The sequence below is a fragment of the Danio rerio genome, chromosome 2 (genome assembly GCF_052040795.2).
Source record: "Danio rerio strain M-AB ecotype USA chromosome 2, GRCz13ab, whole genome shotgun sequence".
NCBI classification, from domain to species: Eukaryota; Metazoa; Chordata; class Actinopteri; order Cypriniformes; family Danionidae; genus Danio; species Danio rerio.
Window position 1 is genome coordinate 27,317,595 of NC_141022.1, and position 26,989 is coordinate 27,344,583.

Here is a 26,989-nt window from a genome sequence, read left to right on the forward strand (position 1 = left end):
AATTATTGTGTTCATATAAACAGTATAAATGAGGACTTTTACCTCAATCCCCGGGTCTGAATGCATACTCAGTGCACCAACTCTCTTGCCCTGTCTATTTTAACCTTTAGCCCTGTTGGTAATATAGAGGATTTAGGCAAACACAGCAGCAAGGTGATGTGTCTAAATGTGAACCAACTCCGGATAAAAGACAACGTCCGCCATTCTCCAATTCTTGTACAGCTTTCCCAACAAAAAATGCTTGCTGCACACAAACAGTTTTGCTGTATCGGCCCTGACAGCATCGCGGGAAAAACATGCAACAAACCTTGTGGATCATGGAAACAAACACATAAGACCCTTCATGAACAGCTAAATACTGTGTGCCGTCTTGGCACTGCCTTACCTTCGGAAAGCACATGCAGTCATAATTAATAATTAAGAGGCAGGCTCTTCTCATAGGATAAGAAAACTCCCCTATGAATAAAATGAGAAACTGACGCGTCATCTTTGCACTTGCAGTTTTGCGCTACTTCGCCGATTTTGATCACGCCCCAAAAATGATTTTAAACCCGGAAGCTGAAATTAGCTGACAAAAGCTCCAGTTTCCCACAATTAAAGCTGACAGGTGCTAACATTGTCTATACTGATACTCAATACACACAAATATGATAAAATCTCAAAAAAAGTACTTAAGGGTTTTGTGAACCTATAAAAAAAAAAAAAAACACTTGGAAAACCAACGTTTAGTTTGGTTCTGTAATTTGTATGAAACAAATGCGAGGTACAGTCCGTCCAGTCAAACGCACATTACATGACAGCAACTACTTAAACACCCACAAACTTGTAAACAAATAGTCGCTGTCATTTTTGGAGATTCACCATCAAGACTAAGTTGTGAAATACTTCAGAAGACCAGCGAGATCTGACAAAGCATTATCCAGAGGATGATGATGTGTAACATGGCCATAAATGAGGTTGGTGCCATGATCTCATTCCTTTCGAGTGTGCATGTGCGTTAGCTTTCGACAACCTGAAAAAAAAAATTGCAGAATTTTTTTTCATCCGGACATTTAGAAACCAAACTCATGAGACAGTTTTGCTTCATTTGTGATTCAAATTTGTTATGTAATCGTAAGCTTGGCAAACTGTTTTGGAGAATTTGATGTTTCCCCATTTGGATAGAATGCCTGAGCAAACTGCCCGGGAGACGTTTCAAAGATAGCTGGCGAGCAGGGGTGGCAAACTTAGTTCCTGAAGGGCTGCAGTTCACAGTTTAGTGTCAATCCTGTTTCAACACACTTACCTGTAGTTCAAACAAGCATAAAAAACCTAATTAGTTAAATCAGGTGTGTTTAATTAGGGTAGGTACTAAACTGCAGAGCTAAGTCCCTCCTGGAACTGATTTTGACACCTGTGTCAACCAGTCTTTTGGTTTAATTGCTGTATTAAGAAAATGTGCATGCGTTCTTGCACATTATTTTATGGTGTTTTTTGTTTAACCTACTTGACAGGCAGCTGTCTAAAATGTGGAGAAGGTGATTCCCTAAATTTATATGACACTATATTGCAATGTGATGTAATTGTGTTTTTTGGAAGGGTCCTAAAAACATATATAGGATTTAACAGGCAGAACACAAATATATTGTATTAAGTTACCAGTTGGTTTAGTGTTGGTAACCACATTGTCACACAAACCTGAAATTTAGTTTGATTGGTGATGGTCACGCAAGAAGTCAAGATTACTGCCAAAAAAATGTTTCTCTATCGGATAGGGGTGTAACGATTTATCGTTGTACGATTTATTGAGATGCAAAAATGTCACAATATGCATTGTGGCGTCATGACGATTTCATTACGATACGACGTTCGTTTTCTCTTATTAGTTGAGCTGTTTGCACGTGAGCTATGTTCCACCTGCTGCCGCATGTGAGTTCAGATTGCAGCAGCAGTAATGTTAGCAGACCAAGATGAGTCATCTGGCAACATTTCGGTTGTACAGTCATTGCTTTAGACTCATCCGCTTTTTGACACGCATACTGGGTCAAACATCCTAAGTTATAAAGTCTTCACAGTGATTTACATACTTTGCACAGCGACATGGATACCTTCTAATGCTGTTAAAAGAGTCACATACTGTATTTTTAAGGTACAATTCACCCTAAAATATCATTCTGTCTTCATATAATGATGTATTGGCGGCCGCAAAATCACACATGACGTGAGCTGACCGTGAGCTGTTACTACAGAGGGCAGACTGATAGACGCGCGCGTATGGCAAGCCGTTTTAGCATTTAAAAGCATTTATAATTAGCATAATTATAATTCGACTAGTCAGAATGACAATTAGAGATATCTGCAATTACAATTGTACTAGTACGAAATCAGATTGGAGATATCTGCAAATATATTATGACTAGTCATATTCCTCCATTGACTTCCATTGAAAAATATTTGCAGATATCTCAAAATGAGTTTTGACTAGTCACAATTGTAATTAGAGATATCTCTAAATGAATTTAATTAAATATAAATTAAATATATTTATGGATAGTCAGAACAAAGGTTTAAATGCTAAAAAGGCTAGCCATACGAGCGCGTCTGTTTCAGTGAACAGAACCTGCAGGTTGTGACGAACAGGTAATAAAGTAGTAAACAACATTCAGTTTGTGGAACAGAGTGATCGTTCAGGAGCCGCGTGGGAAGTATGAACAGCACTTAGCAGTGGAAATGAAACGAAAACGTACACATTGTTTAAACAATCATATCGCATTTTAGAGTTATGATTACGACGAGCATTAACCCTTTTGAGTACAGAGGTACACAAAAATGCACGTCAACATGACACACTTGATAGCGCCGACATCAGCGACGCCGAAGAAATAGTAAACCTGCCTAAACTGCTGAAAAGAGCCACGACTGTCCTGTGTAATGAAAAGACTGCCACCCTGTCACTCATCATGCCCAACATGAAGACAGCCATCCATAAAAACCTCTTAGACAGATACACATCAGTTCAGGATTATCTTATAGAACTGCTGATTACCTGGAAATGTGGATTTTTTTTGCACACACAAAAAACGCAAGTGACCAAGCGAAACCTTAAGCTCTTACTGTTAAATTTAATTGAATAGAAAGCTTTTTTTTTTTTTGCACCTTTACTTAAATTGTTCCTTAATTTTGTCTCTGTCATTTCAATAATATTTTTAAAGAAGTTTTTACATTGTTTTATTTTCCAGAGACAGGCCTGTTTAATTTATTTTCTTAAAGAAGGTTCAGTTTAACAAGTTGAAACAAAAGAAATACATAAAAAATAGTTTACTTGGTAAAATTTGCATTTCAGTTTAATTTTCAATTTTTATTCCAAATATCGTGATACATATCGAATCGTGAACATTATATCGTGATACACATCGTATCGTGAGCTGAGTGTATCGTTACACCCCTACTATCGGATTACGCCTCAACTCATTCACCAGTTGGATTATTGTGTGATAGGGTTATTATTTGAAGGAATCTTGATTTGGATTATACAATCAGGTAGCCATTTCAAGGAAAGGACACTTAATCTGGCAGGGGTGTCATTTTTGCTGAAAAATAGCACAATTTTTAGTTGAACTCTGGGTTCCAGCTATCCATTTTCAATGGAGAGAGATGAACTGTTTTCCCTCACACCATCTATATGTGCGACCTTCACCATTTGGTCCAGTGAAATGGTGGTAAGTAATTTTCTTGGCACAAAAAATTGTTCTTGGAGCTTCTTATGTTTACAGTTGAATCACTGAAGTTACATGGAATGTTTTGACAATGTTTTGATTAGAATTTAAATATTACCGTCTATGGATATTGACAACTCAATGATTTTTATATCCTAAAATATCCTAATTTGCCTTCTGAAGATGAACAAAGGTCTCAGAGTATTGGAACTAGGGGTGTCAAAATTAATAGTTTCTTCGGTGCACCGCGATGCAGACACGGACAATTCAGTATCGGCTCAGTAATATTCATAACAGGTTATTACTGACGTCATTTAACTCATATGCGCTCTGTCGCGAGGGAGGCGATCGCGAGTATTTACAACGCTCTAACTACTCAAAACTCATAAACTGTACAATTTCACTGTGTGTGTTTGCTGGATCAGTCTTTCACTGACATATACAACAATAGTCCCTATTTCACTGAGATCAAGAGAATGAAAGTAGCCTACTCCATTTCTTTCTCTCTCTCTTTCTCTCGCTCTCGTTCTCTCTCTTTCTCTCTCTCTCACACACACACACACACACACACACACACACACACACACACACACACACACACACACACACACACACACACACACACACACACACACAGTGGCCCATTTGACCTGCTGGCATGGTCAGTGTTATGCAGCGTTACTTCTGGATAAAGAAACGAGCGCGTGTCTGCAGTTTTATCCACTGTATCTATCATACATCAACTGTGAGATCGCCGCTGCCGCCTGCCGCTTATCAGTGTCACTCATCTGAAGAGCGCAGCGTGCAAGAGCCAATCGCGACCATTTTTGTTGAGGGTGTGACCAATCAAAGAGGTGTAAGAGAACTAGACAAGGATCAGACATTAAGCTGGGTATTTATATTTGTTTATATTATTTGTTAAATGCTCGTTTTGTTTAAAGTTACAGTTTATATATCTGACTGTTTGTAATAAATGACAAAATTGTATTACAAATAATATATAAATATATTCATACATTTTAATACAAGAACTGTTGCTGTAAAGAAAATATAAAACTGTATACGGAAAGCATCGTCAATGCACCGTGATGCACCAAAATATCGTATTAAACCGAATCGATGGCATGATAATCGTAACCGAACCGAACCGTGAGACCAGTGTAGGTTCACAGCTTTAATCGGAACGACATAAAGGTGAGTAATTGATAACAGAACTTTCATTTTAAGGTGAACTAACCCAAAACATTTACATAATTTTTTTACAGTGTCCCCGTTTTTAGCATGCTACAATATGACTTTACACTGGGGGCTATTACCATTTGTAATAGTGTTAGATGTAAAAATGTGACACTATGGAGCGCTGTCACAGCTAAGAGTCCTATTCCCCAAAGATACAAGCTGCCTTAAGAAATTCAGCGTAATGACAGAAACTGCTGCAGGGCTTTCACTCTTAATGTCCTTCATCATCCTGAGCCCAACATTGTTTCAGCCATTATACATTCACATTTCTATATTCTCCCAGCTTTATAGTGTATTGCATCAGTTTAAAAAGTACCCAAAATAAAGATTTTATATTTATTTAGATAAGTGCATGGCCTGCTACTGAGAACGCATATTACAAACTTGAAACGAAGTGCATATTTAATGTCTTACTGCAGAACTTTGTGATTGAAAAACAAGTTTCGAAGAGTTGGGAATAAGTGTTTACAGATTCATGTGTTCTAATTCAGCATATCTTATTCACCAGACAGTAGTTCATGTTGTAAATGAACTCTGTAAGCTCTCGTTCCTGTTCCTCTTGTTCCCTTTAGCAGCACAGTGAACATGTTTGTGATTTGTCATTAATGTGTTCATCAGATAATGCTTTCATTATAATAGCAACTCAGAACACCACAAAATTTATGTTCAAGTTTCAAAATCCCATCTAATTTAAGTTTTATTGAACAACATAAATAATTCATCATCAAACAGTCTTTGAGAAACATGCATGTTCTTATAGATTGCAGCAAAAAGGCAAAGTCTTCAAACTCAAGAGGAACTTAAAGTAACTTTTAGTGGTAATCAAGATGCTTCAGATGATGTTTATGTTCTGGCCTTTTCATTATCTCCATTAGGATTAGGAATTTTAAATACTGATGGAATAATCAAACAAGGAAATATTGACGCATCAAGACTCTTGACACAGTGTCATTAGATATTAAACAGGCTATCATATATTTATTTGTACATTACAAAATATTTACATATATGTAGTTCGAATTTAGCAACAAAGTTCTAATATGCATCAAATTATGGCCAATTGTGTATTTTAACTCTTTAAAATTGTGAAATCCCACCCCAAAATTAAAAAAGGTGAAATCCCACCAAATTAGACACTTTTTAACATTAACATTTCCCAAAATACTGTCAGATTGGTCACGAAAGATTAACATTGCTATAAGAAAAAATTAAGACATTTACTTCCAGAACCTTTATGCAATATATTACGGCTGTGCGATTTGGGGACAAATATAAAAAAAACAACTTTTTGACAGATATTGCATTTTTTGGTTCGATTTGTGATTTAATTTTGTAATTAAGATTCACCTCATAACTCTGTATCTGTTTCTTATCTGTTGTTAAATTGCAGTGAGTGTTTGTTATAAAGGAACTGAAAAGATATGAACTTACTCCAACATTCATTCAAATTTGTCTTTAAATATTCAGAAATTAAACATATTTTTTTTCCTCTAGAGCAAACAGTAAGAACAAATAAAGTAGCCTTGAGTTCAACTTAAATTAGGGAGATAGTAACAAAGAAAATCAGAATTATAAAAATACAGAGCACTCAGCAAACAAACATGGCTGATAAGAGTCGTTCTGTAGCTTATGTTGTCTAAAAACAAAACAATTATCACAGACGCTAAACAAAATATCACAACATTCAGCGTACTGTTGTGGTACTGCAAAAATGTGTGAGACAGAAGTGTATATCTCCTATCCAGCATTTGGATGGGATTTTTAAATCCCTCTTTAGTAACTGCATTAAAAGGCACTGTGATGTTAGCGAGATCGTGAATTATGTTATCTCCTGGTGCCTTTGTGATGATTTTTCTTATGGTTGTTCATGTCACCGGTAGTATGTGACATCACGCACTCTAAAACACAAATTTGCGTTATGTTGCCAAGTATTACATTTCTGTTAGAATATAACATTAGGCACGATTCAGCAAGTTCAGCCATAAACCTCGTTGGAGAACCAAATGTTACATCGCCAATCTGGGAAAATTTTGGATTCATGCTGAATGAGAGAGGTGAACCAAGCTATTTTTAGGGTTTGTTTCAAAAATATACGTGTTAAATAGGCAAACACTTCAAATATCCAGTAGGGTTGGGCCGATAGACGATGCCATCGTCCATCGCCGATGGCAAATAGACAACACGATGCTGAGCCGGCATCGCGATCCATCACCCTGCTCCCGTCGCAAACCCGCTTGTGAAAAATACACACTCAGGCTCTGTTTACAATAGTACGTCTTAGTGTTAAAATGGCATTTTAGAACGAAAATGATTCACATCCACACCGTTTTACCTAGGATTTCTGAACAGCCCTCCGTCCGCTGAAAACGCACATCACGTGACCACACACACACACAGTAATGCGCTCCAGGCAGAGAGCAGTGCACGTCAGAGAGTTTATGAAGGATGTAGCGCTGGATCGCGTCTCACTATAGTTGTTAAACGTGCTATTCAGACTTCCCAAGCCTCCTGGAAGTTCCGGAGTCTCTATGCATTTGCGGGACTTATAATGCCCGCAAACGAGTGATAATCTCCCAACACCCGGAAATCACGCGTTTCCCTCCCAGTCCTCAAATAAGTCGCACACCATTCTCACCCCCGGATCCCTCCTCGCTCTTCAGATCTTCTTTGATTTCACAATTTTCATAATTTATTCCTTCTCCATATTATAAAATAAATTTGTTTTCTGAAGGTTGGAATGATGGGAGTGTTAGTAATTAATGACAGAAAGAATATAGACTTTTGAGTGAAGTTCTGTCACAAACTATTTTTCAGCATAATTGACCCAAACACCCCCCATATTTTCCCATATTACCAACGTGCAGTTTTTTTTTAAATATTAATATATCTGTTAATTCTTCTGAAGCAACAGATGCCATCATCCTACACGTCTGCGCTTTCCTGTTTGTTTGTTTTTATTATAGGCGTTCTGCATAGTTTGGTTGCACAATTCTGATTGGGTACAACGAAAGTGTGCTCACTCAATTGGCTAGTAAGACTGTCACACACAGACGACAGTCATGCATTTGCTCTGGGTAGAGACGAATTTAAAAAATACACATTTCATATCGCAACCTCTTGCGATTAGCTAAATGCAATGTTTCAAACTACGATGGCAATTCTATTTTGATTAATCGCACAGCCATACTTTATATACACACTTTTGATTAACCTAGAACATTCACTTAATAGAGAGGCTTTAAAAAAAGCCATTTTCATTTAGATTTTTCTCATCTTGTTGGTAATATAGCTTGGTAAAAGAAAAACGTCCTTGTTACTCATCATTTTGAAAGAAGATAAAACAGAAGAGTGGGCAGAATGGATATCTATCAAATAAAATCCAGCTCAATCCCCTTTGAATTTAAGTTACGGTAGTAGTCATTTGGGGTGAAAACGCATTTTTCTACACGGACCCAAACCCTTAACAAAAAGCAGTTATTCAAACAAAACATGGCAATGGATCCTGATGACTAAGAATTGTGGCTTAGTCAGCTAAACTGACTGTATCGCCAAGGTGTTAGAAAAAGTGATTATATTTATACAGGTCATTAAAAACTTGTCAAACATGTTTTGATATACATGTTTTCTTCATCACATTCTACTATATCTTCCTCACACCTTCGTGAAGCCTTTGATCAAACTGAAGAATTTAGTCAAACAATCAGCTAAACATTCACCAGACCAATTCACAAAATACAATGGGTTGACAAAATTCAGAAGACTCATGATTACAGTAGTGAACTACTTCTACTACAACATTCACACTGCATAACTCTGCTAACATCTAAATAACCACAAAACGACCAAAATTCAATGTCAATCCACCAAATAAGTCAACAAGTGACAATGGATTGACTTTATGCTCAGTGATACGCCATGCTCAGTTGATTTACTCCAACTAATCAGTCCCAAAACTTAAAAAGAAAGCAACCAAAGGCGACCATATCAAAACAACACTACCCACAACACCCCTTGATGACTAGCTCAGGCAGACAGGTTGAAACCTCGCAAAACGAAGCTAAATCCGGGGATACTGCTTGAAAGAAGACAAAACAAAGTTCTCGCAGAGCCGAACACAACGTACAGCACCCGGTTGACTCTCAGCTGTCCTGTTGTGTCCATCAGACACCCCACAGACCTCATGGTTAGCAACTAGCTTGATTAAATATCACTCTCCAAAGTGCCCTTCCTTCCCTCCCCCGCCTCATCCACTGCCTCCACCAGCATCTCTCCACACTAAACTCCACAAACTAACAACTACACACTCCACACTTCCCCAAGCTAACATTACTAGTTTGTTTTGCTAGCACGGAACCCTGCCGGTGTAGTTTTAACTAGTACTAGAACGGGTAAGTCAGTTGTTAAGACTAGTCCGCACGAGCCTTGGGACGCGTCGTATATGTGCAACTACACACAAATAATCGATTAACTGCGTCTAAACGGACGCAAACGGTAAAATCGCCGACGTTTACCTCATACAGTTCCTCCGTGGCCATCATGTCACGATAATCTTCGACGTTGTGGCAATCCGTGAAGATTGTAGACACTTTTTTCCTCCAGTTGCAGTTGTCTTTTTTGGCCTCTCCTCCTTTTTCAGTTGGTCGGGTTGAGATGTGCTTGACCCGCACCGAGGATCGCTTTGCTGTGTAATTCTCGCACTCAGCGTCTATCCAACAACATTATAGCTAGAATGAAGCGTTTCATTCCCGACGAAGTCCAAACGAGCACTTTTGTCGGTCCAGGCGTCAATTTTGGAGAGTGTTACCGCGAACTAGTCTGTAGGCAGTGCTGATTACGCGCTCGCCTGCTCTCAGTTCTGCCACACAGGAAGTCTCAATCGAACGCAGATTAGAGTCGAGATGAGTTTGCACTGCCTGCAACCCTTGAGATAGAGTCGTGGACGACGGTCATCTGCGTTTCGCAAATCTTTCTCCGTGTTGATTTTAAGTTTAACGATAGGTTCTTAACGTAATCGACGTAAACCGGCGATAGTTCAAACAATATTACGGCGTTCTTTGTCAGGTGAGTTTAGCCCATGACTTGACTCAGACCAAAACATTTCAATGAATGCTGTTCTCCATGTGGTGTGAAGGTTTCTCACAATCTGCTACTTTTACAAGCACAGAGGTAGAAAATCAGTTCTTTTTATTTTCACCATAAATATCCTATAATATATTTTATTTTCTGCTCGTATTTTTAATAAAAATAAACAAAACCAAGATGTTAATTAATTGTAATTTAGATGTCAAGTTAAACGTTGAAAGCTTCAAAATATCTGATGTAAACCCTAAACATAATGCGTTGTTTTTTGGAATAAGCAAGGCAAAGTTGATTAGCACAACTGTGTTACCCAGCTTATAAATTGATCGTTGAAATTGTTGAACCATAATTACATTTTAATTGTGTTTACTCTATAAACACAATTTATAGGAATAGTTGACCCAAAAATGAAAAGCAGTACAAAATCTGTTTTTTTTCCCTTAATATTATTTTTCCACTTATTTTTAATAAAAATAAACAAAACCGAGATGTTAAATTGTTGTACTTTAGATGATGTCAAGTATGACTTCATTATTCATCTTATAAAATGACTTCTTGCAAATAACCATTGGTGGAAATTGTTAGTTAATCAGTAATTATTTAAATTTTTATTATTTTTATTGAAACACAGCTTAATTTAAAGAGCTAGATCACCCAAAAATGAAAATACTGTCATAAATTACTCACCCTTCACTTGTTCTTTGTCTTCTGTTGAACAAAAAAGGAGATATTTTGAAGGATGTTGGAAACCTGTAACCATTGACTTCCTTAGTATTTGTTTTTCCTATGGACGTCAAGAGTTACTGGTTTGGCTTTCTTCTACATGTCTTCTTTAGTGTTCAACAGAAGAAAGTTCTAGAAAATTGGAACCACTTGAGGGTAAGTAACTGGTGAGTTATTTTTGTTTTTGGTGAACAAACAAATGTGTTTATTTATTTCATAAAAAAAGTCAAGACCTACTGATAGGGGGTGACATGGTGGCTCAGTGGTTAGCACTGGTTCGAGTCTTGGCAGGGTCAGTTGGCATTTCTGTGTGGAGGTTGCACGTTCTCCCTGTGTTCGCATGGGTTTCCTCCGGTTTTCTCCACAGTCCAAAAACATGTGTTATAGGGGAATTGAATAAATTTAATTGGCCGTAGTGTATGTGTGTGAATAAGTGTGTATGGATGTTTCCCAGTACTGGGTTGCAGCTGAAAGGGCATCCGTTGTGTAAAAATATGCTGGATTAGTTGGTGGTTCATTTGGCTGTGGCGACCCCTGATGAATAAAAGGATTTAGCCAAAGGAAATTGTATGAATGAATGAAAGAATGAAGACACTTGCAATGGCACTTTTATGGCACTCTGCAAACAGTCCCTGGTTGCATTTCTCACAGCTAAAAGCTAAGTTGATCATAGCAAGAAGAGACCAATTGTGGTAATGGTTCTACGATAGAATCACAGTAGGAGACACAGCCCATGGGAACATACTTAAATGAGAGCTGACCTTTATAGGTTTACATTGGTTGCAGTCAGTGCATCATGCAACATCATGAAAACATTTCTAGTTTGGACTGGGCTACACTCATCAATTTCAGCAAAGCAACCCAGTATGATTTAAGATTAGAATATAAGAGCCTTAAAAATTTTTAAATAAAAGTAATAGTTTTGATCAAGTTCAGGTTCTGGAAGCTTTTTTAAGGGTGAAGTAAACTTATTTTATTATTCCTAAAGGGTAGGTTACGCAAAACTGAGTTGAGTAACTGAATAGGAATTAAAAATTGTCAAAGCAAGCTTTTGTGTCTGTAATTAGAGATTCGGATGGCCATAAACAGCCCTAACTCTTGTAAACTCCTCCAAGACACGCTTCCTAGGCGAGCCTACAGGACACTTGCCAGACATACGACTATGTATTAAAATGTGCTTAATCTTCCCTAAGACAATAATGTTTTAAGAATGTTCAGTTTCTGGTTATTTTTTTAGATTATTATTATTTTTCTGATCACAAGTTTTTTTTATCATGAGCAACAGATTGATTTAGATTTCTCTGTTTTTATTTGTTTATTTTTTATTTGCTTGTAGCTGTTGACGTGCATTTTGTCAAGCAACAAGGCTCACGGGGTCAATAAAAATCTTTCATTTTCAACTGAAAAATTAAGTCACCTACATCTTGGATGCCCAGAGGGAGAGTTAATTCAAAGAAAATCTTTGTTTTGCGGTGAAACAGCTTATTAAGAAGAGATATCTGATGGATAATTGTCACAGTTGATAACCAGAAAACAAGTTAACATAAAAAGCAAACAGTTTAATCAGATGAACATCAAAGTCTTTATATGATAGCAGGATTTACACAAGCACATGGTATGATGAATCAGACTGAAAGAAATGAACACATGAAGATTGCTAGCCTAATAGTTACTTTAACAGACATGTTGAGTTCTTTCAAAGAAAAATGGAAAATTATGTAGTTTTACACTTAGATTAAGTTTCTTCTCTTTTCAGCCACAGTCATATCACCCTGCAGACCAAGACTGGTTACTCACTGAAGCTAAAGAGGGCTGAGCCTGGACAGTACCTGGATGTGAGATCACATGGGAAAACTAGGTAGCTGTTGGAAGTGGAGTTAGTGAGGCCAGCAGGGGGTGCTCAATCTGTGGTCTGTGCGAGTCCAAATACCGAAGTAAAAGTGAAGGGGACACCATACTGTCAGTGAGCGCCATCTTTCGGAAGAAACAGTAAATCAAGGTCCCTGTGGTGATAAAAAATCCCATGCCACTTCTCATAAAGAGTTGGGGTCTAACCCGGTGTCCTGGCCACAGTCCCTCCATTGGCCCTTACCCATCATGGCCTCCCAGTCATTCTCATCTACTGAATTGGCTCCATCACTGTCTCTCCACTCTACCTATAACTGGTGCTGTAGTCCTGTGGCTGCCGTCACATCATTCAAGTGGATGCTACACACTGGTGTGGTGAAACCTTTCCCCCTCAATATTGTGAAGCACTTTGAGTGTATGGCCATACACAATAATTGCGCTATATAAATACACACATTACACTACATTACAATCTTATTATAGGTTTGCTACAGTACTTCGGTACAGTGTTGGTAGTGTTTGGTATTGGTAGTGTTTTTAATTGTGCTTTCAAGAGTTCACACTTAGCTGATGATTGGTAATAAGCTAGTTTGGCATGCTGTCCCAGGAGAGAGCCCCGAGCTCATGAGAGCCTCGAGCCCGGGGCTCCCTCCCGTTGCAGGGCGAGAGGGGAGTTTGAGCTCGGGTAGATCTCGAGAACCCCCCTCCCTCCTGCTGCGTGAGGATTGCTAAGGTGATGCGTTGCTGACAGAATTGAATCAAATTTGGTGCTAATTTGGATTAGTCAATTTACTTAAGTGTCATGTTTTTGGGAGTTTGGGAGGAAACCGGAGGACCCGGGGAAAACCCACGCAAGCACGGGGAGAACATGAACTCCACACGAAAATGCTGACCGTTTGGGTAGATGCCCGAAGCGGAGGCATTTTGCTGTGAGGCTGCAGTGCTAGCCACTGGGCCGCCGTGCTGCCCTGTAGACAAAGGAGGAGGCGAAGGGGTGGAAGAGGGGATTCTTCAAGACGAAGATGACTAAAGGTAAGGTGTTTGGTTATTTATACTTGGTTAGGAGTAGTCTGATTGGTGGTTCGTACATTAGCTTGACTCGGGGCCAGCCGTGTCAATCATAAGCACGTGATCCTCTCGAAATTAGTTTATGAATGAACTTCACTACAAATTGACTTGACTATGAAAAAAAAGGAATATTAACCAACATTAAAAGTGGATCAAAGAGTCTTTAAAAATTTTCCCAAGACAAGAATGGGTGTTGTTCTGTAGTTTTTGAAAACTTTGATGAAGGGTTTTGATTCACTTCAAGTGTTAACTACTGCTTACTTCTGCGCATACGTTCACAAACCTGTTATTCTTATGTTTCTTTAAAGATGTGGGAGTTAATGGCGAAAAAATAAGTGGTATATTCCAGTGATAGCTCAGCAGATGCCAGAACAGAAGAAGGAAGTAGGTGAAAGAGCAGAGCAGAAATGTCACAGCAACTTCTTAATAGTCCCCTTGCATATTACACAATCTTTACTAATGTGTGCTGGTGCTGAAGTGGTTCAGATGAAGAACATGCATTTAATAGATAACGTTATTTCTGTCGTGATTCCTCAAATAGGATTGAACTGTAAATAATAAAAATTTGGTTAATAAATAAATTTTCATATTTGTGTTTTGTGGGTGTTTTCTCTGCATTTCCGCTTTAAATTGCATTATTGGACATTGATCTCTGCCCCCAACAACCTTTGATAATGTAAAGTTTACAATTTAGGGCAAAGCAGTGGTGCAGTAGGTAGTGCTGTCGCCTCACAGCAAGAAGGTCGCTGGGTCGCTGGTTCGAGCCTTGTTGGCGTTTCTGTGGAGTGTGTGGAGTTTGCATGCATGTGTTTGCGTGGGTTTCCTCCGGGTGCTCCGGTTTCCCCCAAAGTCCAAAGACTTGCGGTACAGGTAAATTGGGTTGGCTAAATTGTTCGTAGTGTATGAGTGTGTGTGTGTGTGAATGTGTGTGTGTGGATGTTTCCCAGAGATGGGTTGTGGCTGGAAGAGCATCCGCTGCGTAAAAAAAAACTTGCTGGATAAGTTAGTGGTTCATTCCGCTGTGGCGACCCCGGATTAATAAAGGGACAAAGCCGAGAAGAAAATGAATGATAGAAGTTTACAATTTAGCTTTTATTTACAATTCTAGTGGCATGGATTCTGTGTTTGTCTTGTAAATAATAACAATAATTATAAATTTTAATTATAGCGCGCTTTTCTCTGAACCAAAGCACTACAAGGCAAACGGTAACAAAGCAGAACAATACAAAAACAGTAAAAACACCACAATAAGACAATGAAATATAAACAATAAAATTAAATGATGAAATTGACAAAAAAATCTTATTTAAAAGCAACGGTAAACAGGTGAGTCCTGAGATGTTTCTTAAAACATTAAATGACAGTATAAAAACAGATAATGAGCCGTCTGTTTTCTACAATTTTGCACACACACACGCACACACACACACACAGTTACAATTTCAGTTAACATTAAACGTTTTCAGAACATTGGTAAATGAATGGAAAACTACAGATGAGAAAAAATCTAGTGTCATTTATAGTGTTTTTGAACCGTACTATGGTACAGTGTTACACTATATAGAAATTTATATTTTATTAGTATTAACTGTAGTGAACCGGGCTAAGCAGTGGCGCAGTAGGTAGTGTTGTTGCCTCACAGCAAGAAGGTCGCTGATTCGAGCCTTGGCTCAGTTGGCGTTTCTGCGTGGAGTTTGCATGTTCTCCTTGCGTTCGCGTGGGTTTCCTCTGGATGCTCCGGTTTCCCCCACAGTCCAAAGACATGCGGTACAGGTAAATTGGATTGGCTAAATTGTCCGTAGTGTGTGTGTGGATGTTTTCCAGAGATGGGTTGCAGCTGGAAGGGCATCCGCTGTGTAAAAAAAACTTGCTGGATAAGTTGGCGGTTCATTCCGCTGTGGCGACCATAGATTAATAAAGGGACTAAGCCGAAAAGAAAATGAATGAATGTAGTAAACTGATAAACTGTTAAAAAAATACTCTAGTTGTAATGATATGGGTAGAACAAAGATTTGATCCAAATACAGCTTTATTTAGAGTGGCATGGCTGGTAAGGTTCAAACAAGGTCAGACCGTTGCATGTAGATAATACAAAGAGAACAGTTGGTGTAAAGCCTCGGTCACGCTGCTCTTTTCGCCCCATAGACTTCCATTCATACGCATGCGAATGCTGCAGACTTGCAATGCAAGCTTGTGTAACGAGTTTCGCATTTGCTGCCTTTGAAAGTTCAAGCTTGATAAACTCTGACCTGCGAAATCACATTACCTGATTGCGTAAGACCAATCAAAGATCAAAACATGACATCTCTGTATAGAAATTTAAAATATGGAGCAATTAATCACTTTTTTAATGTCTAATCATCATGTTTAATCCCGCTCCTATTTACAGCGCCATGCGACTTTCGCAAGAGAATATGAAATGAGACGAGAATATTGCATGGTTAAACTCTAGTGTGATTGCGGCTTAACAGTTGAAAGATCAGAGCAGGTGACAAAACAAACATAAACAAAACAAAAATGGTCAGAACACGACTAGACTATACAGGAAAACACTTTGTAATGCTCACTACAGGATAACAAGACTCAGCAAAGATGTTCCTCTTGTTTTACGGTGACTAACTAATTAAAAGCATTATTGCCACCTACTGTACTGGATGTAACTCGAGTGATGAATATTGGAAAAGGCCAGGAGAAAGAAACGAGAAGCGAGAGAGGGAAAGGGACACAGAAAAAAACAACAACTTTTTTTCAGATTCTTCATTTTAGATTCTTTAATCTTGACATTCAGAACACATATTCATGTCAGCACTGCGTATTCAACTCCTCTAACATATAGGGTCTTTATGTCCATGATTGACAATACTCTCATTTATAAATATTATAATCTAGAACCTAAACCTGAATCTTCTATATACCTAATAAACACTCTATATACTTGCTAATCCATTATACCTTTTCCTAAAATAGTTTTATATATTATTTTGTATTCCCCACACTGACTAAATAACATATCACAATGTTTGTTATATTTGCTACATATAAAAAGTACATGATTCACATTTTCAGTTACTCCACATACATCGCATTTCCCGTCTTCATGTAGACTCATCAATGCAAGTGTTGCTTTTAACCCAGTGTGTCCCAATCTTAATCTTGATAACCATACTTAGTTGATAAACTTACTATAGTAGTTCATGTAATTAGTCATGACGAGCTTCAGCTGTGTGTGTATCAAGAGATGTGGTGTGTGACAGCACGGCATGATGCTGTATGTAGTTCAGTTCAATGGCAGGTGTGATGTGTAGAGTGCCCTCAAATTAGTGACTGTGACAGTAGTATACTTTTTACTACAATAAACTTTGGTGTGTTGTACTATATAATACATCGTCTAGTTGTAGTAAACTTACTGCAGTTGTTGTGTTACCATGGCAACTTTAGAATTATCTAGAAATAGTATTATTTTATGTGCGTAAAGACAATAGACCCTTTACTCAGTAGAGGAAGGCGTCACGGTTAGGTAAACTTAGAGCGCAGTGACTGGGAGAGTACAACAAATATTTCGTACAACCCTATTTGCTGAAATAATAAAAGAAAAACTCCATGATGGTGTTAACAACACTTTTAAAATGGGAAGAAAATTGTGTGAGACTGATAACTGTAGCCAGAGGAGTGAATAATTTCAGATTTACTCTCAGGCCTATAGACGATGCATTAAAAACGCTTCGCATATAAGTGGTAATTTGTTTTTTGTAATTTGACGCAAAGATAATACATTCATAAATGCATATAAATGCTTCTTATGTTTTTTAAAAATCTAAATATTAAAAACTTTTAAGGATTGAAGAATATGATGACTGTTAATATGAATATGATGACGCATTATAACAGTCTTAAGAAAAGGGTCCATCATAAATTAACATATTTTTACAGTGTGAGTCTTGTTTGTTTTGAATTTATGGGAGTTAAAAGTCCCAGAATGGGAGTCCTAGTCATCACCAGAATGGCTTTTATCTCTTCTCTGTAGTGTGACATGTTTTGCCTGTTCTGTGAAATAATTATAAACAATAAAAATTTCTTACTTTCATGCGTCATTTTTTTTTTATAATAACATATGGATTAGATTAGCCGTTTTTATTCAGATTCAGAAGTCGAGGTACCATTCTTATTTGTTAAATATTTATGAGGAAGAATTAATTACTGAATTGTAAAACTTTAATAAATGAATTGAATCTTAGTATATGTACAAATGCATGTATTTTAATATCTTTAGGGTTCCCACAGGTCATGAAATCTGTGGAATATCTAGTTATTACTATTTTTCTAAACATTGAAACTCAGGGATTTTTTTTTCAGTAATAGAATATTTAAATTTTTGTTTGTAACATTCAATTTTGGCTTCCATTTATCAAAGTGTAATCTGTCTGTTTCACGCCTGTTGTTATGGCTATTTTTTTTTCCAGCTCGATTTTATTACTTTCATGCTCATCAGCTGGAAATCACTTAGTCAAATGCAGCCACCAGGCTGTATCCTTTAATTAAGGCTAACATGTCAGGATAATATCAATTTTAGGAACTTTGGCTTCAAACTGACCACTTTAAAGAGGTGTTAAAAGTAGATGACAGAAAAGTTTAAAGTAAAGTTTGTAAAACTTCTGTCAATCTATTAAATCTTTGAGAGGGAACACTTCACAGCCATGCAAACAGTAGCTTATTTTATATATTTTTTAGATCTGAAGTGAATTTTTCATTGTTTTTATAATGACTATAAGTCCTGCAAAATGCTATTCAAGCTATAAAAAAAAAACATTTTAAAATGATGCAAAGCACAACAGCAGCCTGTTTTCTGTTCATTATAAGTAATATAAGTCATATAAGTCCTTCAGCGTTTTAGTCAGGGATTTATATAGTTGGAGTACTTAGAGTGGGAACCCTCTATCTTGTACAAGATATGCCTCAGAATGTTCTGTCCTTGAGGGACAGTCTGGTGATATGGTAAAACACTATAAATGGATTTTAATAACACTCATTGGGTCTCTTCGTTTTAAGGGGTAACAAGTGTGTTACAGATTTAGAAATGTTTGGGATTTGAATGAAATGTTTACTAATTGCATTGTGTTCTTTGTCTTATTTTATCTTGCAGGACAGTGTTATTACAATGAATAAAGTGAGGTGTCAGATTTTTCACTTAGTTGAAGTTAATTTTTTTCTGAAATGTATCAGATATGAATTAACAATATTTTACCAAATCCTTGAAAAAACCAGAACAATACTTCACTATAGTGCTTAATATGCTTTATATAAAGCATTGTTTTCACAACACTAAAATAAGATGGATTTGAATGGTTGGATACTGACATACTAAACCTCCAATAGAGAAGCTAATTTTGACTGTAAACCTATAGTTATTGAGTGTTGTATAGGCAAAACACCAACCAATTTTTATATTTTGTAACCACTGTAAACCACAGCTTGATGGTGTGTTTCTTTTATAAAATGATTCATCTGCCTGACATGGTTTAACAAATAAATTACACAGCAACAAAAAAATATGTATTAGGTTTATTGATAACAAATAATAGTTATTCTGATGCAATGTTTAGGAGAATAGTTGCAATGTGTTAGGCCAGGGGTATCTTGGCAGGAGGAGTTTCGTTCATACTCGGCCCACGGGAGGAAACGGTTCCAGCTGTCCTGGTCCTCTTGGCAGTATGAACAGAGGTACCATCCAAGTTCTTGGATCACCTGCTCTGTCTGGCCATTTGTCTGCAGGTGATAACCAGAAGGCAGATTAACAGACACTCCATGGCATTTGAAGAATGCTTTTCAGACATGAGAGGTGAACTGGCGACCCGGTCATGATTTCCTCAAAGAGACCATATTTGCAGAATACATGGTGGAAGAGGAGAGATTGTCTGAAGAGTGAATTCTTGACAGGACATTTTTGCCAGTCAAACAACCATGGTAGTAAAAAATTAGGTAGTTGAAATAGATGAAGAACAATGCCAATCAGACGTGCCAAGAAATCAGATGCTTAGCTTTGAGCAGGTACTGCAGGGTCTTATAATTGTTAATAACCATGAAAGGATGTTAGCGCACTCCAATGCAGTCACTCTTCCAGAGCTAATTTGATGGCCAGAAGTTCTTGATCATCAAAGTTCTGTTCCACCGTAGACGGTTTACTGGAGAAGTGAGGGCAGGGATCACTGGTCTGCTGAGATGGCATGACCCTTATCTCGGTGGTGGAAGCATCAACCTTGATAGTAAAGAGTATATCAGTATCTCATCAATGTAACCAATGACAAAGTGGTTAATGAACTTCCACTACATCTTATTCATGAGGGTTTGGAAAAAGGCTGGGGAGATGAAAAGTCACTACTTCTTCCTTTCATATTTATGCAAATTAGGTTGTACGCAGTCCGCACGTCCAGCTTGGAAAAAAATTGCAAGCCCCTCTGAGTTTTTCCCAAAGCTGTTAGAACCAGAGGAAGTGGATAAGGAAGCTGAAAAATTTGCGAGTTTAATACAGTTTAATCGATGCATGGCCAAAGACCTCAACCTTCTTACCCACAAAGAAGAAGCTCAGATTAGCTGTTGAGGAAGATAATCCTTGTTGTAGTGCTTTCTACTAATATGCCTCCATGGCCTTGCGTTCAAGAATAGACAAAGGGTAAACTAGGTCGTTTAGGTTGTTTGGTCCCAAGTAGACAGTACTTATAAGGTGGGAGTTTGGTGGCTGCCTGCTCACTGAATACATCCTGGAATACCCTGTATTCCTGGTGAATATCAAACTGTTCCTGTGTCTCTAGACTTTTGATGAGCTTGGAAGGTCCTGAAACAGATAATGAGAGTGGATGGGTAAGTTATGGGTAAGACTGTAATTCCTATGTTCCAGCAAATAATGTCACGGTGTCCATCGAAACTCAGGAGCATGTTGTGACAGCCAGGGGCGTTCCAGGATAATACTGATGTTGAAATTCTACAGTGCCAGAAACTGAATATTTTGTTGGTGGAACAAATCAACTCTCAAAGTCATGACAGGAGCACAGAACTTTACCTACCTGCGTCCAAGTTGCTGATCATCATGGTTGAATCATTTGGACAGAGAGTTCATATTCTTGTTTGTCCTTGATGAGTCAAGTTTACCTAGACATTCTTGAGAGATGAAATTCCCATATGAACCTGAGTTGACATAGAACAATGAAGAAGTGGGGCTGAATACTAGTTTTACTAGTTTTAGGGAATAAAGTGACCAAAGTTTCAACATTATAGACAGGATTTTCCACCAGGCAGTTAGCTTGTTCCTCCTTGGTGAGCCGGGTAAAGTCGACTTGCATCGATTCCCGTACTGGGAAGCAGGCAGCAGGTGAGACTAACATGGTGTGTTGATTCCTGGTACCACATTTTGATGCTATTATTATATTTGTTTAATATCTACTTGTCAGAATAAGTATGTTGTTTCACTTTTGCACAAATATATCTATTTGCTGAATGTCAATAATTTGTTATGCTGAAACAAGGAAGAGAAAATTAGTATTGCAATGCTTTTAATATTAGTCTAATATTCAACTATAACTAATAATTAATTATAATCATTCTGAGTAAATGACAGCAGTAGCAGATGTAAAAAAATAATAAGCATTTCATTTATATTTTCTGATACTTCTCCATTATTATATTGTTACTTTATGCAAAAAATGACTGCTTACTTGCACACTCTCTGTTTGCCAACAAAAATGATGGTATCCTGATCGGTTTTTTTGGTAGAGATTTCCTTAAATAATCTTAATTTTTTCCAACACATTTTAAACATTATATTTTTTATAACTACATCCTAGCTAATTTTTTTGTCTTTGCCTTGATAACAGTACATAATATAATACTATTTTGCCAGATATAGTATTCAGATTAATTGCAATTTAAAGGCTTAACTAGGTTAATATGGTTAACGCAATTTAGTTTAATTAGGCTAGTCATTGGGCAACAGTTTGTCAGTATGGGAGAAAATTATGCGGTACACTGTAAAAAGCAATTAGATGACTGCATAATTATAAAAATAAGTTGATTCAACAGTACCAAGTTACAACAGGTTTACTTTTTTTACAGTGAGTAATACTGACTGTAGCAGTTCAAATATTAAAAAAAATATATTCCTGCCAAACTAAAACAAATAAGACTTTCTCCAGATGAAACATAATAGGAAGTACTGTGAAAACGTTCTTGCTCTGTTAAACATCATTTATCACTTAATAATATTTGACAAAGAATAACATTTTCACAGGACTAATAATTGTGTCTTCAGTAGTCATTTTTGAAAACTTATTAGTTTATATAAGAGAGTTATAGTAAAAAAAAAAAAAACTTCAGACCATTCAACTGAATGTGTGTTTCTTCCTTATTTTGACATTTTATGTTCACAAAGTTATTTGAAACATTAAAGGGGACCTACTATGCAAAATATGCCTTTTATATACAGTATGCCTTATCACTTTTAAAGTGCATAACATTTTTTTTTGTAATCACAGTGCAGAAACACTTTGACTGACATTCTCTGTTTGTACATGTCATCAGAGGGGTAAAGCCTCACCCATTAGTGATGATCTCTCATTAGCATAGGACATTAGTTTTGTTTTTGAATTTGACACTTTGCTGACACAAAGGCATTTGTAGCCTGGCCCTCTTTTGAAAAGAGCACAATCACATTTAAATTTAAAGCGACAAAATGGTAATAAAGTGACCAAAATGGCACAATTAGTAGTAAAGCCTAAAAGGGGCTGTTTCAAAGAGTTATAAAACCTTATTTGTGGGGTATTTTGAGCTGAAACTTCAAGTACACACTCCAGAGATCTTGTAAGAAAAGGCATTATAGATCCCCTTTAAAGTTGACTTTTTCTCATTATATATATATTTTTTTATTTGAAAGTCTCTTCTGTAAATTAGTGTAAACTGACATGGACACCAATGTGGAATGTCCTATCTTTCACTCTGATGATTTCTAATAAGAAATGCTTAACAGTGGTCTACTTGAGTCATCAGACCATCAGTAATTTCCAAAACTGTATGTGCGGTCCTGTGTTTCACCTCTGTGGCATTTCAATAAGCAGGCCATAGACAGGGTGTGGTTGATCTATGATTAGTGTTCATCATTGTTAATGTGGCATGACTTGCTTGAGAGTGCAGCTAAGCAATATGGACGGCCTGCTGAACAACTCTGACACAGTAACGCTGACTCTAAAGTTAGTATTCATTTGTGAAGTGACGGGAAGCCAATGCATTCAGTTTTTGAATTTACAATATTTATGTAAATTCTTTGTTGTAAACACTGTAGGGTTTTTGAAACTATATAAAGGTAAATTGCACTGATGTGGTAATCGGTTGTGGTCACTGGTTAAAGCAACTTACTCCGTTTATATCAAAGCTGATATTTAGTCGCACCATGTTGGTGTTTCATCAAATTTTTCAAAAGATGGGTCGTTAGCTCAGCTCTCAATTCCCAACCGGGTGGACCGGATCATACACTACGGACAATTTAGCTTACCCAATTCACCCATAGCACATGTCTTTGAACAGTGGGGGAAACCGGAGCACCCGGAAGAAACCCACCCGAACACGGGGAGAACATACAAACTCCACACAGAAATGCCAACTAACCTAGCTGGGGCTAAAACCCGTGACCTTCTTGTGTGAGGTGACAATGCTACCCACTGTGCCACCCCGGTTAAAGTAACTACTATAAAATAAACAAATTTACAACATTTATTACTATTACGCTGTCTACAGTTATATAACATACAGTTATGTATGAGTGATGGCATCTTTTTCTTGGTTTTCAGGATTTAAAGCATGTTATGGTGTATTTAACATTTCATTTGAAAGGCAGTGAAAGACTGCCAACCACATTTGAGTGTTAACTAAAAAGATTAATGGTTGTAAATCCTTTTATCACATTATAATGCATACTAAAAAAAAAGGGTCTATAGCAACTATGTTTTCCATATAACATATACAACATATAACAACACTTTACAATAAGGTTTATTAGTTAATGCATTTACTAACATGAACTAATCATGAACAACACATGTACAGCATTTATTAATCATAATTTAACATTTACTAATGCATTATTAACATTCATGTCCATGCTTTTTAACATTAGTTAATGCACCATGAGTTAACATGAACTAACAATGAACAACTGTATTTTCATTAACTAACGTTTATTAATATTAATAAATTTATATATATATATATATATATATATATATATATATATATATATATATATATATATATATATATATATGTGTGTGTGTGTGTGTGTGTGTGTGTGTGTGTGTGTGTGTGTGTGTGTGTGTGTGTGTGTGTGTGTGTATGTGTGTATATATATATATATATATATATATATATATATATATATATATATATATATATATATATATATATATATATATATATATATATATATATATATATATATATATAAATTTTTCACTCTCCTATTGGTGAAGTTTTTTTTCCCTCTCCGCTGTTGCCACTGGCTTGCATGGTTCATTATCTGAAAAGCTACTCATCGATGAATTTGCTCTTCAGTGTTTGGACTCTCAGTAATGATTTCAAACCACATTGAACTGAGCTAAACTGAGCTGAACTTAAACACTAAAAACTGAACTACCCTGATCCAGTTACTGTGACCATTTATGTGAAGCTGCTTTGACACAATCTACATTGTAAAAGCGCTATACAAATAAAGCTGAACTGAATTAAATTGAATGAATAAATACTGTAGTAAATGTATTGTTCATGGTTTGTTCATGTTAGTAAATGCATTACTTAACATTAACTAATGAACCTTATTTTAAAGTGTGACCAACAACTCTTTTAAAATATTGTGCCAGTTCATTAGAATTCATTAGTATGGCATATACAGTAAAAAATGTGCAAACACTCTAATAAACTAAACATAATGATGCAATATTCTACAGTCCATTAGTTTACTGTAGTATACTAAGGAATTTACTACAGTTTATCAGTTCATTATAGCTAATACTATACTGCAATAAGATGCTACAATTTAGTACATTTTATTACAGTAAATCCTAAAGGGTACTATGGTATTTTCTCATGTGCACTATAAAAAAAAGTCTGTTATTTTACGGGGTTTATTTTCTGGAGCTAGTGTGCTGTGAAAAACCCTTAAAATATAATGGCGATTAAATTACAGAAATGTACTGTAAAATACCAAATGTTAAATTACTGAATTTTTTTTGTAATTCAAAAGTACATTTTCACTGTAATTTTACTGTAGAATTTCAGTATTATCTTGAGCTTATAATATTTAATAAACTGCACATAAATGTTGTGGAAATTTAGATAAAATCTACAACATTAAAATTTTTTGAACAGTGTTATATTTCCAATAATCAGCCATAAATGCAAAACAGTGTTAAATAATTGTTCACCAATAATGAGCATGAGTGCTACAAAATACAAATAGAAATATTTGTCCAATAGAAATATTTGTAGCTTACCCAATTCACCTACTGTATACCACATGTTTTTTGGACTTGTGGGGGAAACCGTAGGAAACCCAAACGAACACGAGGAGAACATGCAAACTCCACACAGAAATGTCAACTGACCCAGCTGGAGCTCGAACCAGCGACCTTCTTGCTGTGAGGCGATTGTGCTACCCACTGCGCCACCGTGCTGCCCCATTTTAAATTCTTACAAATTTTTATATTTAGATTGTTTAAACAATTATGTTGATTAATAAAGTTATACTTTGTAATGTAGAGTCTATAGGCAGGACAGGATATTTATCATTGTTCTCTCTTCTGGGTGTCATATCTGTCATTGTTCTTTTATCGGTTCTTGTGTCAGTGTTTGTTTTAGATTGTTGATTTAGATTAGATTAATGTTGGTCCATGTCAGTAATATTCATTCATTCATTCATTTTCTTGTCGGCTTAGTCCCTTTATTAATCCGGGGTCGCCACAGCGGAATGAACCGCCAACTTATCCAGCAAGTTTTTTATGCAGCGGATGCCCTTCCTGCTGCAACCCATCTCTGGGAAACATCCACACACACACACATTCACACACACAAACTCATACACTACAGACAATTTAGCCTACCCAATTCACCTGTACCACATGTCTTTGGACTGTGGGGGAAACCGGAGCACCCGGAGGAAACCCACGCGAACGCAGGGAGAACATGTGTCAGTAATGTATAGTGTTTAATTGTTGATATTTTAGAAGAAACACATGCACAGTTGATAGACAGTGAGAGAAACATGTAAATAATACCCTTTAGTAACCTAAAGGTACCTAATAGTACCTGAATTGTGCACAAAAGTACAAATAATAATAGCTTTTGAAAGGGTTTGTCCCAATGGAGCTTTTTTACTTTTTCTTTGTAAGAGTTTTAAAGCAGCCAAATGTTGTAAAACCTACTTCCTGTTTTACATTTCAATTTAGCGCAGCCAAAGTGTCAAACTCTGCAAACATTTCAAGGAAGTTTGCACTATGAAGCACTTTGCTGCTAATAGTAGCATGAGGATGCTGTTAAATACTTTGTGTTTAACACATTTATTCAGGACATCAGGAATTGGTTTAATTACTTTGATATAAGAAAATTAAATACTATGGAAGTCTATGGTTACAGGTTTCCCGCTTCAAAATATATAATTTTGTATTTAACGGAAGAAAGAAAGACACAGGCTTGAGACAAGTGAAGGGTGTGTGGAATTTATAACAGAATTTTCATGATGTGTTTGAACTTTCATTTTACTGTTTAGTGTGACGCTTCAAGGTCAAAGGATTTCAACCAATTTCAACACGGTGGATAAAGTAAACATGAATGAATAAATAAACTAAAGAAACTGCAAACCAAGGGAGGCACGGTGGTGCAGTGGTTAGCACCGTCACTTCACTGCAAGAAGGTTGCAGATTCAAGTCCCATCTGGGTCAGTTGGCATTTCTGTGTGGAGTTTGCATGTTCTCCCTATTGTATGTTCTTTGCTTCCTTGAGGTCCTCTGGTCAGTCCATAGACATGCGGTACAGGTCAATTGAATAAACTTAATTGGCCGTAGTGTGTGAATTTAAGAGTATGGGTGTTTCGCAGTACTGGGTTGCAGCTGAAAGGGAATCCGCTGCGTAAAACATATGCTGGATAAGTTGGCGGTTTATTCCGCTATGGCATCCTCTATTAAATAAAAGGACTTAGAAGGAAAATGAATGAATGAATAAGCTACCAACCAAAATCTAGTCAAACAACTGGAATATACAGTGAAAATAAGCAGATTTCAGATTAATTTAAAGAGTTTTACATCAAC

The 26,989-nt window shown here is 36.8% G+C and overlaps 2 protein-coding genes across 2 annotated transcripts in view; one reads left to right on the forward strand and one right to left on the reverse strand.

Moving 5' to 3' along the window:
• Positions 1-9,808, reverse strand: part of cdyl (chromodomain protein, Y-like) — a 46,623-nt gene extending 36,815 nt beyond the window's left edge. The window contains exon 1 of the mRNA XM_087240822.1: positions 9,446-9,808. Coding sequence (XP_087096948.1) covers positions 9,446-9,472 — 27 coding nt within the window. The 5' untranslated portion in view covers positions 9,473-9,808. The remainder of the gene's footprint in view (positions 1-9,445) is intronic.
• Positions 1-26,989, forward strand: part of csrnp1a (cysteine-serine-rich nuclear protein 1a) — an 811,199-nt gene that overhangs the window by 664,033 nt on the left and 120,177 nt on the right. The gene's annotated exons all lie outside the window — the stretch shown is intronic.